This window comes from Somniosus microcephalus, chromosome 29, assembly GCF_052327205.1.
Source record: "Somniosus microcephalus isolate GS21.2 chromosome 29, FLI_Smic_1.0, whole genome shotgun sequence".
NCBI lineage: Eukaryota > Metazoa > Chordata > Chondrichthyes > Squaliformes > Somniosidae > Somniosus > Somniosus microcephalus.
The window spans coordinates 30,705,991-30,720,488 of NC_141015.1; the positions used below are offsets into that span (position 1 = coordinate 30,705,991).

The 14,498-nt window shown below is 44.8% G+C and overlaps 1 protein-coding gene across 8 annotated transcripts in view; it reads right to left on the reverse strand.

The window, feature by feature from the left end:
* The window catches only part of dlg5a (discs, large homolog 5a (Drosophila)), a 224,279-nt gene that overhangs the window by 23,943 nt on the left and 185,838 nt on the right, over positions 1 to 14,498 (reverse strand). For all 8 annotated transcript variants that reach the window (XR_015074204.1, XM_085970512.1, XM_085970509.1 and 5 more), the window contains 2 exons: positions 14,310 to 14,474; positions 4,277 to 4,460 (listed from right to left, as the gene is read on the reverse strand). Coding sequence is in view for 7 of the 8 variants with exons in the window: in XM_085970512.1 (XP_085826638.1) it covers positions 4,277 to 4,460; positions 14,310 to 14,474 (349 nt within the window). In the remaining variant the exon portion in view is untranslated. The remainder of the gene's footprint in view (positions 1 to 4,276; positions 4,461 to 14,309; positions 14,475 to 14,498) is intronic.

Consider the following 14,498-nt stretch of genomic DNA (forward strand, 5'->3'; position numbering starts at 1 on the left):
GCAAGCTCCGAAAAAATTCTTGGTGGGTGATAACCTGCAGCAGAGGCAATGAACCTTACTACCCGATTTACTAATCTCTGTTCAGTGATGTGTTTACTTAAAGTCTTGCTCCTAAAGGAAGGAAACAACTTCCTGGAATAAAAAGAGAAAATGCAAGAAATGCAAAATGATCAGCATCTGAAAAAGGAAGTGCTATGTCTGGATCAAGTAAAAGAATCAGGAAGCAAGTGCTACTCTGATTTTTATTATAGCAGACCACGGTTGCATTTCTGTTTACTGCTAGGTCCTTGATTAGAGTGCATATGGCTTACAGCCAACTAAAGCTTGATGCTCTATCTAATCTAGAAATGTAAGAATCCTGCGGTGCCAAGGTCTGAGGTGTCCCCGCTCTGAAATCAGTTAAGAGCCTGGATCGGAAACTCTACAAAGTGAGCAACTGTGAAAGGCGGGTGTTGTGGGGAGGATGTGTGATGCACAACCCAAATTTTAAAGCCAAGAGCTCCCTTGGGTTGTTTGAGGTTAGACTACTCAAGGTAGGTCACAAGTCAAAATAGTATCAGTGGCAGTGTTTAGACTAAAAACTACAAAATACATTTAGAAAATATTGAAGACAATGAAGAGAATCAATTTCTGACAATGGTTGAAAAAATAAAGGCGCATTCCAGAACAAAGCTTTAGATGCAACGGACTGAGAGATGATCATCTGACCCATCAGATATTAACTTCTTAATGGGGAAGTGTCACAAATTGACTCCCCCTTGTTGTGACAGCAATTTCTATTTGTATGTGACCGTTGAACGAACAACAAAAAAACGAATCAATTATATTATTTTGGAAAATAGAACTTCAAATGATATCTCAAGAAATACCGCTGTTAAACAGAACACTTGGAATGACAGAGAGATTAAATAATGGGACTCAAGGCGGATAAATCACCTGGACCTGATGGCTTACATCCTAGGGTCTTGAGGGAAGTGGCAGTAGGGATTGTGGATGCATTGGTAATAATTTTCCAAAACTCCCTGGACTCGGCAAAGGTCCCAGCTGACTGGAAAACTGCTAATGTAACACCCTTATTTAAAAAGGGCAGTAGACAGAAGGCTGGAAACTATAGACCGGTTAGCCTAACATCTGTGGTAGGTAAAATTTTGGAGTCCATTATTAAGGAGACAGTAACAGGACATTTGGATAATCATAATTTAATAGGACAAAGTCAGCATGGTTTTATGAAGGGGAAGTCATGTTTGACAAATTTGCTGGAGTTCTTTGAGGAAGTAACATACAGGGTGGATAAAGGGGAACCAGTGGACGTAGTGTATTTAGACTTCCAAAAGGCATTTGACAAGGTGCCACACAAAAGATTATTGCTTAAGATAAAAAATCACGGGATTGGGGGTAATATTCTGGCATGGATAGAGGATTGGCTATCTAACAGAAGGCAGAGAGTTGGGATAAATGGTTCATTCTCAGACTGGCAATCAGTAACTAGTGGTGTTCCGCAGGGGTCAGTGCTGGGTCCCCAACTCTTTACAATCTATATTAACGATTTGGAGGAGGGGACCGAGTGTAACATATCAAAGTTTGCAGATGATACTAAGATGGGAGGGAAAGTAGTGAGTGAGGAGGACATAAAAAACCTGCAGGCTAAGTAAGTGGGCAGAGATTTGGCAGATGGAATACAATACTGGAAAGTGTGAGGTTATGCACTTTGGCAGGAAAAATCGTAGAGCAAGTTATTATCTTAATGGCAAGAAACTGGAAAGTACTGAAGTACAAAGGGATCTGGGGGTCCTGGTGCACGAAACTCAAAAGGTTAGTATGCAGGTGCAGCAAGTGATTAAGAAGGCCAATGGAATGTTGGCTTTCATTGCTAGGGGGATAGAATATAAAAATAGGGAGGTATTGCTTCAGTTGTACAAGGTATTGGTGAGACCGCACCTGGAATACTGCGTACAGTTTTGGTGTCCATACTTAAGGACATACTTGCTCTCGAGTCAGTACAAAGAAGGTTCACTCGGTTAATCCCGGGGATGAGGGGATGGACATATGAGGAGAGGTTGAGTAGATTGGGACTCTACTCATTGGAGTTCAGAAGAATGAGAGGCGATCTTATTGAAACATATAAGATTGTGAAGGGGTTGGATCGGGTGGATGCAGGGAGGATGTTCCCGATGATGGGTGAAACTAGAACTAGGGGGCATAGTCTTAGAATAAGGGGCTGCTCTGTCAAAACTGAGATGAGGAGGAACTACTTCACTCAGAGGGTGGTAGGTCCATGGAATATGCTGCCCCAAAAAGCTGTAGAAGCTACATCATTACATAAATTTAAAACAGAAATAGACAGTTTCCTAGAAGTAAAGGGAATTAAGGGTTACGGGGAGCGGGCAGGAATTTGGACATGAGACTAGGTTCAGATCGGTCATGGCCCTGTGGGTAGCGGAGTGGGCCCAGGGGCCGTGTAGCCTGATCCTGCTCCTATTTCGTGTGTCTAATTCTGTTAGATTGAGGAGATGGTTCTATGATAGTGGATTGGCGGTTAGGATCAGATCAGCCATGATCTTATTGAATGGCGGAGCAGGCTCGAGGGGCCGATTGGCCTACTCCTGCTCCTATTTCTTATGTTCTTATGAAATTGTTACTTGATAACAAATTCCATGTTTTAGTTATGTTACTGACCCCTGGTAGATATAACTGGTTAAATATTAATTGTTTCTCATCTCTTCCGGCCTGAGTGGGATGTAGATCTCCCAAACTACCGACATTTAAAAGGCGACATCCAAATTTCGGAGCAATCATCCACATTTTTAGCGCACATATATACCAATAAAATAATGAGATTCTATTTTATATTAAATGGAATAACTGAATTGTTTGCAAGAAGCAAAAGTTTCTAGAAGCAATGCCATAAATGACCAGATAATCTGTTTTGGTGGTATTGATTGAGGGATGAATGAGAGGCCTCTACCGATGTCAGTCTGCAAACTGCCGCAGATGCAGTCTATTTCCCCAAATCTCTCTCGTCTTGCAAGGAAATAAATGAGCTTTGCACCAGATTTCTCCATGACAGCACAGCCAAAAATGATGATAAAAAGCGCAGGCTCCACTGTGTCATCCACTTTTTGGTAGATGTTGTTTTGAAACATCAGGTTTTCATACAATAAGGTGCTTGTGAGGCAAGACGGAGGCAGGTGTACTGTCTGCAAGGCAAGCCAGGTTCAACTCTTCAACAGAAGAGTCGTAACATTAGAACATTGAGAACAAATGAAATAATAAGAGCACTCAAAATGTTCAGAGTCATTTGTCAAGTTTTGGGGGAAATCCTTTAAAAGTACGCTACTGAGGAGGTAAGATAGTGTCCGAGTACATAACATTTATAGATGCAGTTTGACACACTGTGGGTGACAGTAACCCTGATGAGAAGAGGTAATCTACAGTTTCGTCTCACTTCATGGGAACAAGCACAGCAAATGTGCAGGGTTTAAATGTGGCCATTTACAAAAGGAACCCAGAGCGTGAGAGGCAAAGGGCAATAATGTAGCTTGGCTACTGAACAAATGTAAACTATTACGGTAAACGTTTGTGTCATGAATCTTATCATTCATGAAGAAATGACTCATGAAGTAACACTGGGCGGCCAGTTGGTGGCACCATCCAAGGAGTATAAATACTTGGGCGTGGGCCCAGCTTGCTCAGGACGTTTCTGTAACCAGGAACTAGTGAAGTACCTAGAATCTCATGGTTGTGAAACAGTTGATTAAAGCCTTGTTTTATACTCAAACCAAGTGCTTAGTAGTCTTTTTACATCAGTTTGTATTCAGAGTTCCCCTGATAGCTCAGTTGGCTAAGTGAGTGTGTAAATATGCCACAAAGACCAGAAGGTCCCATTTTCAGTCTGCGCAGAGTTAGCTGATATCAGCTGGGGTAGAAATGAGTGTCCTACAGTTAGCCTCCGCAACCCTGGGCCCGACTGTGATTCAATGACTCATTGGAAATTGCATGACTGAAGACAGGATCATTCTTCCATCTGTGTGTTCTTTAGGAACAGAAATCACTCTTGGATTGAATTCTCTCCTTCCCATTCCCCTATGAAATAGCCCATGATTTGCAGATTTTATTTTAAACTGCTTATGATATTCGCACAGGAAATTTAAACGCAGCTTTCAATGTTTGAATTTCCTCCAAGAATCATGGACATTATTAAAAATTCTAAGAATCACAGGACCTTTGAGTGAATCATTGGCGCCGAGTAATGCTGCAAATTTGAGTATTTTCTTACCTCGAGTAACTTATCCCCAGGTACCAGCCCATCAGGGCCATTTGCTGGACTGTCATCTTCCACCTTTGCCACAAATACTCCGTACAAGTTTCCACCACAAATCTGGATCCCTAGTTCCATCTGTGTCTTCTTTAGGAAAAGAAATCTTGGCTCAGCAATTTGATTGGTTGAATCAATCGACTTCCTTTTGAATTAAAAATAAGAAGAAAAATAAGGAACATATTCGTCTGTCGGGAATGCTGATAAACATACAACTAAATTATCAAGAAATGTATGAATCAGGACACTGAATGTTGTTTGAAAATCTGTGGCCGGAATTTTGCCGGCACTCAGCGGACGAGATGGGTGGCGGGTCAGCTGTTAAATTGAAAATGTTCGACAGTGGGTCAGGAACCCGCTGTCAAAATGCACACACTAGATTTTCCCAATGTCGGGTCTCCCAGTGCGGAGCAGACCCGACAGGCAGCGGCGGGGGAGGCAATTAAAATCATTAGTGGCTTGTTTACAGCCACTTATCAATGCTTTTTTCCCAGCTTTTTGAATTTGACAGGTCGCCCACTGGTTTGCTACCGTGCCTAGACCTCGTCTGTGAAGCTGAGGCAGGAGGTCACTTACCATTGAATCAGCTGATGAGTTGACAGCTTCAAATGTCAATTCAAAGCTCCCAGCTGATTGAGATATGTTCCCTCAGCCACTAGCTTCTCTAAACTGCATTTCCACTACAGATTCAGAATGCTGCAAGTCTTTACACAAGTATCCATCCAGTCTGACTTCATTACCTCTCCCACCATTGACAGATCGCTTCTGTCATCTCTACTTCACCTGCCATCTATTCCATCAGCATCAGTGCACTTTATACTCTCTCACCTTGGTCCTCAGAAGCCCACCACGATTAGCCCAAACACTAACAGCACGAGGCACACCAGCAGCAGCACCAACATCATCAACCTTCTCCGTAATCAACTGATGCTGGATAGGAGAGGGCATCAGCACCCGACCACATTGCTGCCCGGGAAGCCAGGGATGGCCTCACCATGGCCAGATTTACTTCACTTGATGCTGTGCATCCTGGTTGCTACATGATGCACCAGGTTGGCACCATCCCACACCAACAACATAAAGCATCCCTACAAAGCCTAAGCCAGTCCTTTCACACTCATCGCAATTGTGGCGGTATCGTTATGTCTCACCATTCACTGCAACTCACTAAGCCACTTCCAAATGTTCACACAAATCTGTCCAAGAATGCAAAGTGTTGAAAATACAGATTTCAATGTTTGACAGCACATTAACAGAAACTTCACATGAACATTGGCTAAAACACACAAGTGCCTACCCTTGTGTGTTGTCAGTTGGTATGACTGGACTAGGATGAGGGTAAGTGTGATGGGTGGCTAGTGAGATGGAGAAGTGATAATGCAGATAGAGAGGGATGGGTGGAGGTGCAAGGTAAGTTGGTGTGAGTAAGGATGTGCAGGAGTAGGGTAGGGAAGGCAGAGTGATGAGGATGTGATGAGCGGCACAGCAGGATGAGGTTGAGTGTGGCTTTGCAGTAACGTTTCGTGATCATTGAAAGGTTTGCGCCACTGCAGCCTGGTCCTCCTAAAAACATCCCTGCTTGTGCCTTCCTGTGCAATCAGGCTCTGTTGGTCTTCTGGGGAGGTCTCTTCCACCCACTGGAAGGGAAGAGAACCTCCCTGCGTGCTGTGACTCCCTCCATAAGCATATGGAGGGAGTCATGGGAGAGCCTGGGTGCAGCCATACACCTCTGTGCAGTGATTGTCGGTGTTTGCAGCACCTCAATGCTGTAGAACACCGACAGCACAACTGTCAAACTAAATTTGCACATGGCCCCTTTAAGGAAACCGGCTGATGACATATCATCAAGTGACGTCATCAGACCCGCTTCCTTCAATTGGCCGGGAAACTCGCAGGGCGGGCTTAACAAGTCCAATCGGAGAAAGTCATGTCGGAGGTCGGAATGGAGACAGGAGCGGGGCCGGGAGCTGCTACCGACGTCGCCCGCCACGGACCTGTCGAGGTAGGGAAAATTGTGCCCTGTATGTTCATTATCCCTTTTTCATTTTACATTACTAAATCACTGTAGATTTCTTTTTAAAAAATTGTTGCCCCGAATACCAGCAGCAACATCACACCAAGGGAACGGTTACTCTCCCATAAATTTGTTTCTTTTCCCCTCGTAAATTTTCTTTCTCTCCTCCTGTAATAAAGACAATGGGCCGGATTTTCATTGGGCCATGGAGGCGGGATTGGAGGCGTGTGCAGGGTTAAAATCCCGAAATCGGGGGGCACGAACCCATCCCGCACCCAACCCACCTCCATGCCAGTTTCAAAGGAGGCGGGTACCCGACCCGCACTGGGACCCGCCTACCCGAGGCGGGAAGGGGATTAGTGCCAATTAACTGCCTGTTAACAGGTAGTTAACAGGCAGTTTTTAGCCTAATCCCTATTTTCATTGGTGAAATGTGGGATTCCCGACAGCTCCAAACCACGCCAAGTTAGCGAGGCGGGCTGTCGGGATGAAGGGCTTGGAGGGTTCGAGATGTCCGGTGTTCAGGTGAGTGATGGGTGCATGAGTGCAGAAGTAAGTGTGTTTGGTCTATGTGAAGTGTTTAAAGGAGTTTTACTTACCTTTACAGCCTTCCTTCCTTCAGGTCTCGGGAGTCCCTCATCTCACCGGCACAGAAAGCAGAATGGCCGCCAGCTGTCAAAATCTGTAGCATTCAGCTTTCTGTTCCGGGGAGATCTCTAAATCATCCTGAGAGGAAGGAATTAACCTGGAGTACAGATTGTCAGTGTTTGACAGTTTCAAACAGCTGTGAAACGCTGATATTTCATCTGTCAAAAGGTCTTGACAGATGAAATATCAATCTGCGACTTCACCTGTTGCCGGGTGGCCCTTAATTGGCCTGCTGAGCCTGCTGGGCGGGCTTAACAAGGTCAATCAAGTCAAAATCGCGTGGGTTGGCTAGAACTCGATGGAGGTGGGACTACAACCCCGAAAGTTATAGTCCCGCCTCCTACCCACCTCCTCAATGAAAATTCAGCCCAATGACTCCTCACTTGGTACAGTTCAACAGGCAGCACGTGTCATCCATTCTTCATGTGTCAACAGCAAGTGTGGTGACACAGTTCAGTCCTTAAGTATATCATTTAACTGTAGTGTAATTGGTGGGACTGATTTGATTTAATTTAAATTAATTAAAGGGGAAGTCATGGCAGGACAGCCCGGTGCCGTGGTATGCTCCTCCTGCGCTATGTGGGAACTCGGACACTTCCTATGTCCCTGACAACCATGTGTGCAGGAAGTGTGTCCAGTTGCAGCTACTGGCAGACCGCATTGCGGTGCTGGAGCAGCGAGTGGATACATACTGGACCATTCGCGATGCTGAGGACGTCGTGAATAGCACATTTAAACAGTTGGTCACACCGCAGGTAAAGGTGGCACAGACAGAAAGGGAATGGGTGACCAACAGGCAGAGTAGTAGATGCAGGCAGGTCGTGCAGGGGTCCCCTGTGGCCATCCCCCTCTCAAACAGATATACCGCTTTGGATACTGATGGGGGGGGATGGCTTACCAGGGGAAGGCAGCAACAGCCAACTTCCTGGCACCAGGGGTGGCTCTGCTGCACAGGACGGGAGGAAAAAGAGGGGTAGAGCTATAGTAATAGGGGATTCTATTGTAAGGGGAATAGATAGGCGTTTCTGTGGCCGCAAACGAGACTCCAGGATGGTGTTTTGCCTCCCTGGTGCAAGGGTCAAGGATGTCTCAGAGCGGCTGCAGAACATCTTGGAAGGGGAGGGTGAACAGTCAGTTGTCGTGGTGCATATAGGTACCAACGATATAGGTAAAAAACGGGATGAGGTCCTAAAAGCTGAGTATAGGGAGTTAGGAGGTAAATTTAAAAATAGGACCTCAAAGGTAGTAATCTCAGGATTGCTACTAGTGCCACGTGCTAGTCAGAGTAGAAATAGAAGAATATTTCAGATGAATACGTGGCTAGAGGAATGGTGCCAGGGGGAGGGATTCAAGTTCCTGGGACATTGGAACTGGTTCTGGGGGAGGTGGGACCAGTACAAACTGGACGGTCTGCACCTGGGCAGGACCGGGACCGATGTCCTAGGGGGAGTGTTTGCTAGTGCTCTGGGGGAGGGTTTAAACTAAAATTGGAGGGGGTTGGGAACCTGAGCAGGGGGACAGAGGAAAGGGAAACGAGGATAAAAGCAAAAGATAGGAAGGAGAAAAACAAAAGTGGCAGTCAGAGAAATCAACGGTTTAAATCAAACATGGCCACAGTAAATACAGGAAACTTTCTGATATCCGGCACTGACGGGACCGAGCTGGTGCCGTACCATCAAAAGTGCCGGACATACCAGCATAATGTTGAAACATACGGAACTGAAAAGCTCCGTGTGAATCAACAAACCCTGTTGCTTAGCAACAGCTTCAAAACAGTCGGCTGCAGCTGCAAGCGTCTCTAGCTGAAGCTGTTGCTATAGCTACAGACCTTGCAGTGCCTGACTGGGGAAAAAAAAGCAACGAGAACTAAAAAAACTTATAGATAACGGCTCCTGATTTTTGCCGTTTTATTAATAATAATAATAATAATAATCAACTTTATTGTCATTGTTAGTGCACAAGTGCAGTACAACGAAATGTAGGCTTGCGGCTCCCGAGAGTGTACATTTAGATTAAGACATTTAAACATTCAACATTCATTTGGCTTGTAATACATTAACATAAACATAACCATAATAAAGTGCATTGGCAGATGTGCAGGCTTTAGAGTTTATTTGTGGAGTTCAGTAGGATGACAGCCCTGGGAAAGAAGCTGTTCCTAAATCTGGTTGTTCGGGTGCGAATGCATCTGTAGCGTCTCCCAGATGGCAGGAGGGCGAACAGACTGTGGCTGGGGTGGGTAGGGTCTTTGATGATGACCCGTGACCTCCGTAAACAGCGTTTCTGGTATATGTGCTCTATGGTCAGTAGCCGGGTGCCGGTAATGCGTTGGGCAGTTTTGACTACCCGCTGCAGGTTAGATTGAGTATTCCGGACATATAACCTCCGGATAAACCAAAGTTTCCTGTAATAATTCTAATAGGTCTAACAGCGTTAAAAAAACTAGCCTGAAGGCTTTGTGTCTTAATGCGAGGAGCATTCATAATAAGGTGGATGAATTAGCTGCGCAAATAGAGGTAAACAAATATGATTTGATTGGGATTGCGGAAACATGGCTCCAGGGTGGCGAAGGCTGGGAACTCAACATCCAGGGGTATTCAATATTCAGGATAGGCAAAAAGGAAAGGGAGGTGGGGTAGCATTACTGGTTAAAGAAGGGATTAACACAATTGTAAGGAAGGATATTACCTCTGATGATGTGGAATCTGTATGGGTAGAACTGAGAAATACCAAGGGGCAGAAAACGTTAGTGGGAGTGGTATATAGACCTCCAAACAGTAATGCGGAGGTTGGGGATGGCATTAAAGGGAAATTAGAGAAGCATGCAAAAAGGGCACAGCAGTCATCATAGACATAGAAGATAGGAGTAGGAGTAGGCCATTTGGCCCTTCGAGCCTGCTCCGCCATTCAATGAGATCATGGCTGATCATCCAAATTCAGTACCCTGTCCCTGCCTTCTCCCCATATCCCTTGATTCCTTTAGCCTCAAGAAATATATCCAACTCTTTCTTGAATATATTTAATGAACTGGCCTCCACCGCCCTCTGTGGCAGAGAATTCCACAGGTTCACCACTCTCTGGGTGAAGAAATTCCTCATTTCACCCCTTATCCTTAGACTATGACCCCTGGTTCTGGACTCCCCGGCCATCAGAAACATCCTTTCTGCATCTAATCTGTCCAGACCGGACAGAATTTTATAGGTTTCGATGAGATCCCCTCTCAATCTTCTAAATGCCAGTGAGTATAAGCCCAATCGACACAATCTCTCCTCGTACGTCATTCCTGCCATCCCAAGTATCAGCCTGGTGAATCTTCGCTGCACTCCCTCCATGGCAAGAACGTCCTTCCTCAGGTAAGGTGACCAAAACTGCACACAATACTCAAGGTGCGGTCTCACCAAGGCCCTGTACAACTGCAGCAAGACATCCTTGTTCTTGTACTCGAACCCTCTTGCTACGAAGGCCAACATACCATTTGCCTTCTTAACCGCCTGCTGCACCTGCATGCTTACCTTCAGTGACTGGTGCACAATAACACCCAGGTCTCTTTGCACTTCCCCTTCTCCCAATCTATTGCCATTCAAATAATAATCTGCCTTCCTGTTTTTGCCACCAAAGTGGATGACTTTAATCTACATATAGATTGGGCTAACCAAATTAGTAACAATACTGTGGAGGAGGAATTCCTGGAGTGTTTACGGGATGGTTTCCTGGACCAATATGTCGAGGAACCAACCAGAGATCAGGCCATCTTAGACTGGGTATTATGTAACGAGAAAGGATTAATTAGCAATCTTGTTGTACGAGACTCCTTGGGTCGGAGCGATCATAATATGATCGAATTCTTCATTAAGATGGAGAATGAAGTCATTGACTCAGAGACTAGGGTCCTGAATTTAAATAAAGGAAACTACGATGGTCTGAGGCGCGAATTAGGTAGGATTGATTGGGGAATGTCACTTAAAGGGTTAACGGTGGATAGGCAATGGCAAACATTCAAAGACCACATGGATGAACTACAGAATTTGTTCATCCCAGTTTGGTATAAAAATAAAAATAAAAAAGGTGACTCAACCGTGGCTAACGAGGGAAATTAGGGATAGCATAAGATCCAAGGAGAGGACACATAAATTGGCCAGAAAAAGCAGTAATCCAGAGGATTGGGAGCAGTTTAGGATTCAACAAAGGAGGACAAAGGGATTAATTAAGAAAGGGAAAATAGAATATGAGTGTAAGCTTGAAGGGCACATAAAAACTGACTGTAAAAGCTTTTATAGATATGTGAAGAGAAAAAGATTGGTGAAGTCAAGCGTAGGTCCCTTGCAGTCAGAATCAGGGGAATTTATAATGGGGAACAAAGAAATGGCAGACCAATTAAATACATATTTTGGTTCTGTCTTCACAAAGGAGGACACAAATAACCTCCCAGAAATGTCGGGGAACATAGGGTCTGATGAAAGGGAGGAACTGAATGAAATCAGTATTTGTAGGAAAATGGTGTTAGGGAAATTGATGGGATTGAAGGCCGATAAATCCCCAGGGCCTGATAATCTACATCCTAGGGTACTTAAGGAAGTGGCTCTAGAAATAGTAGATGCATTGCTGATCATCTTCCAACATTCAATGGAATCTGGAACAGTACCCATGGATTGGAGGGTAGCTAATGTTACCCCACTATTCAAAAAAGGTGGTAGAGAGAAAACGGGGAATTACAGACCGGTAAGCCTGACATCGGCAGTGGGGAAAATGCTAGAGTCCATTATAAAAGATGTAATAGCAGATCACTTGGAAAACAGTGACAGGATCGGACAAAGTCAACATGGATTTACAAAAGGTAAATCGTGCTTGACTAATCTACTGGAATTTTTTTGAGGATGTAACTGGTAAAATAGATAAGGGAGAACCAGTGGATGTGGTGTATTTGGACTTTCAGAAGGCTTTCGATAAGGTCCCGCATAAGAGATTAGCGTGTAAAGTTAAGGCACATGGGATTGGGGGCAAGGTATTGACTTGGATAGAGAGCTGGTTGGCAGATAGAAAGCAAAGAGTTGGAATAAACGGGTCTTTTTCCGAGTGGCAGGCAGTGACTAGTGGGATAGCGCAGGGATCAGTCCTTGGACCCCAGCTATTCACAATATATATTAATGATCTAGACAAGGGAACTAGATGTAATATCTCCAAATTTGCAGATGACACAAAGCTGGGTGGACGTGTGGGCTGTGAGGAGGATGCAGAGAAACTCCAGTATGATTTGGACAGGTTGGGTGATTGGGCAGAAGCATGGCAGATGCAATATAACGTTGGTAAATGTGAGGTTATCCACTTTAGTGTCAAAAACAGGAAGGCAGATTATTAACTGAATGGCAATAGATTGGGAGAAGGGGAAGTGCAACGAGACCTGGGTGTCCTTGTGCATCAGTCGCTGAAGGTAAGCATGCAGGTGCAGCAGGCGGTTAAGAAGGCAAATGGTATGTTGGCCTTCATAACGAGAGGGTTTGAGTACAGGAACAAGGATGTCTTGCTGCAGTTGTACAGGGCCTTGGTGAGACCACATCTTGAGTATTGTGTGCAGTTTTGGTCGCCTTATCTGAGGAAGGATATTCTTGCCATGGAAGGAGTGCAGCGAAGATTCACCAGGCTGATACCTGGGATGGCAGGAATGACGTATGAGGAGAGATTGGGTCGATTGGGCTTGTACTCGCTGGAGTTTAGAAGAATGAGAGGGGATCTCCTTGAAACTTATAAAATTCTGGCAGGACTAGACAGACTAGATGCAGGGAGGATGTTCCCGATGGTCGGGGAATCCAGAACCAGGGGTCACAGTCTAAGGATAAGGGGTAGGCCTTTTAGGACAGAAATGAGGAGGAATTTCTTCACCCAGAGAGTGGTGAACCTGTGGAATTCTCTACCACAGAAGGCAGTTGAGGCCAATTCATTAAATATATTCAAGAAGGAGTTGGATATATTTCTTAAGGCTAAAGGGATCAAGGGGTATGGGGAGAAAGCAGGTACCGGGTACTGAACTTAGATGATCAGCCATGATCGCATTGAATGGCGGAGCAGGCTCGAGGGGCCGAATGGCCTACTCCTGCTCCACTCTTCTATGTTTCTATATCCTTTCCTCAACTGATGAATACACACAATTCCAGCAAGGGCTGGTGCAGCAGATCAATTGTGGTCACTCTGGTTGATTTAACCAACATTTGTCCAGGTGCACTGAGCCCAATTGTACTTCCTTACCACTGCTCCAGCTGAGATGAACAAACTCAGCACAGATCTGACATCAAACATGGGTCTTCCCTGGTCTGTGTGGATCAGCTGCTTGCTGGAAAAATTTACCAAGCCATCTTCCCATAACGTTCCCATAATATCAAATTAATCAACACTTCTAGCAGAGTTTTTTCCTCAATCTCTCAATTTTCTCCCCCTTACCCTGAAGACTGCGTCCCATGGTAGGGTACAGTTACTGGTAGCCCTCCAGTACCTTGATCAAGTGGCAGTTCTCCAGTGTGAGGTTCAATCAATCATGGAGGCATCACAGCCAAGCCCAATCCAGTCAGCACCCAACATTCACACATACAGGAAACTTTCGATTAACCGGCCCTAAATAACCGGAAATGTCGGTTAACCGGCAAAATTCAGGAGTTGGTTCAGGTAACTTTTATTACCTTTTTTTTACTCCATTTGTTGCTGTGCAAGGGTGTAGCTGCAGCTGTTGCTAAGCTACAGAGACGCTTGCAACTTGTGCCGATTGTTCTGAAGCTGGGTTTGTTGCTTTATACGGAGCTCTCAGCTCCGTATCTTTTACTATAGCGTTCGGTTAGCCGGAATTTTTGATGAACCAGCACCACGTCGGTCCCGTCCGTGCCGGATACCAGAAAGTTTCCTGTACTACAAATTTGAATATGTACCCTTCAGAGACCAGCCATTTCAGGTCTCTTCCTTCCAGAGCAACATTACTGACCAGGGGAAGTTTTCTGGATCTTGGAACAGCTTTAGTCATTTTAACAGGGCCACAACTTAGGAATTGTCAGAGAGCGAATCTAGACATGTCTAACCACAGGAGAAAAAGCTACGACAGTATGTGGTGTAATCTAGATAAATTCTAAATTCTGAACTATAAAAACAAATCCAGATTTAAAATCTTGATACCAAGCCACTTATTATACAATGTAACATTATTCGCGAGTGTATAGGGCTGCAGAAAATATTTAATTTGTCACTTAATTAATGCGTTATTGAAATGAAAAGAAAAGGACAAAGTTTTATTACTGCCTCAGTGTGAAGAGACTTCAGTCATAGTGCTGTAGAACAGCTCTGTTTACAACTGACCTGATGGAGTTACGTGGACTAGTAGTTGGGGTGGTTTGCTTTGATGGGGGCGTTATTGTCCCTTCATCCTGTTCACTTACAGCATCGATTATGGAGTGATTGTCAGGTGTTGTTGCTCCACTGCCTTGGGGAGTCGAATGATTGCTAATCGGTTCCAGTCGAGAACTAGCAGCACAAATCATACAGGCA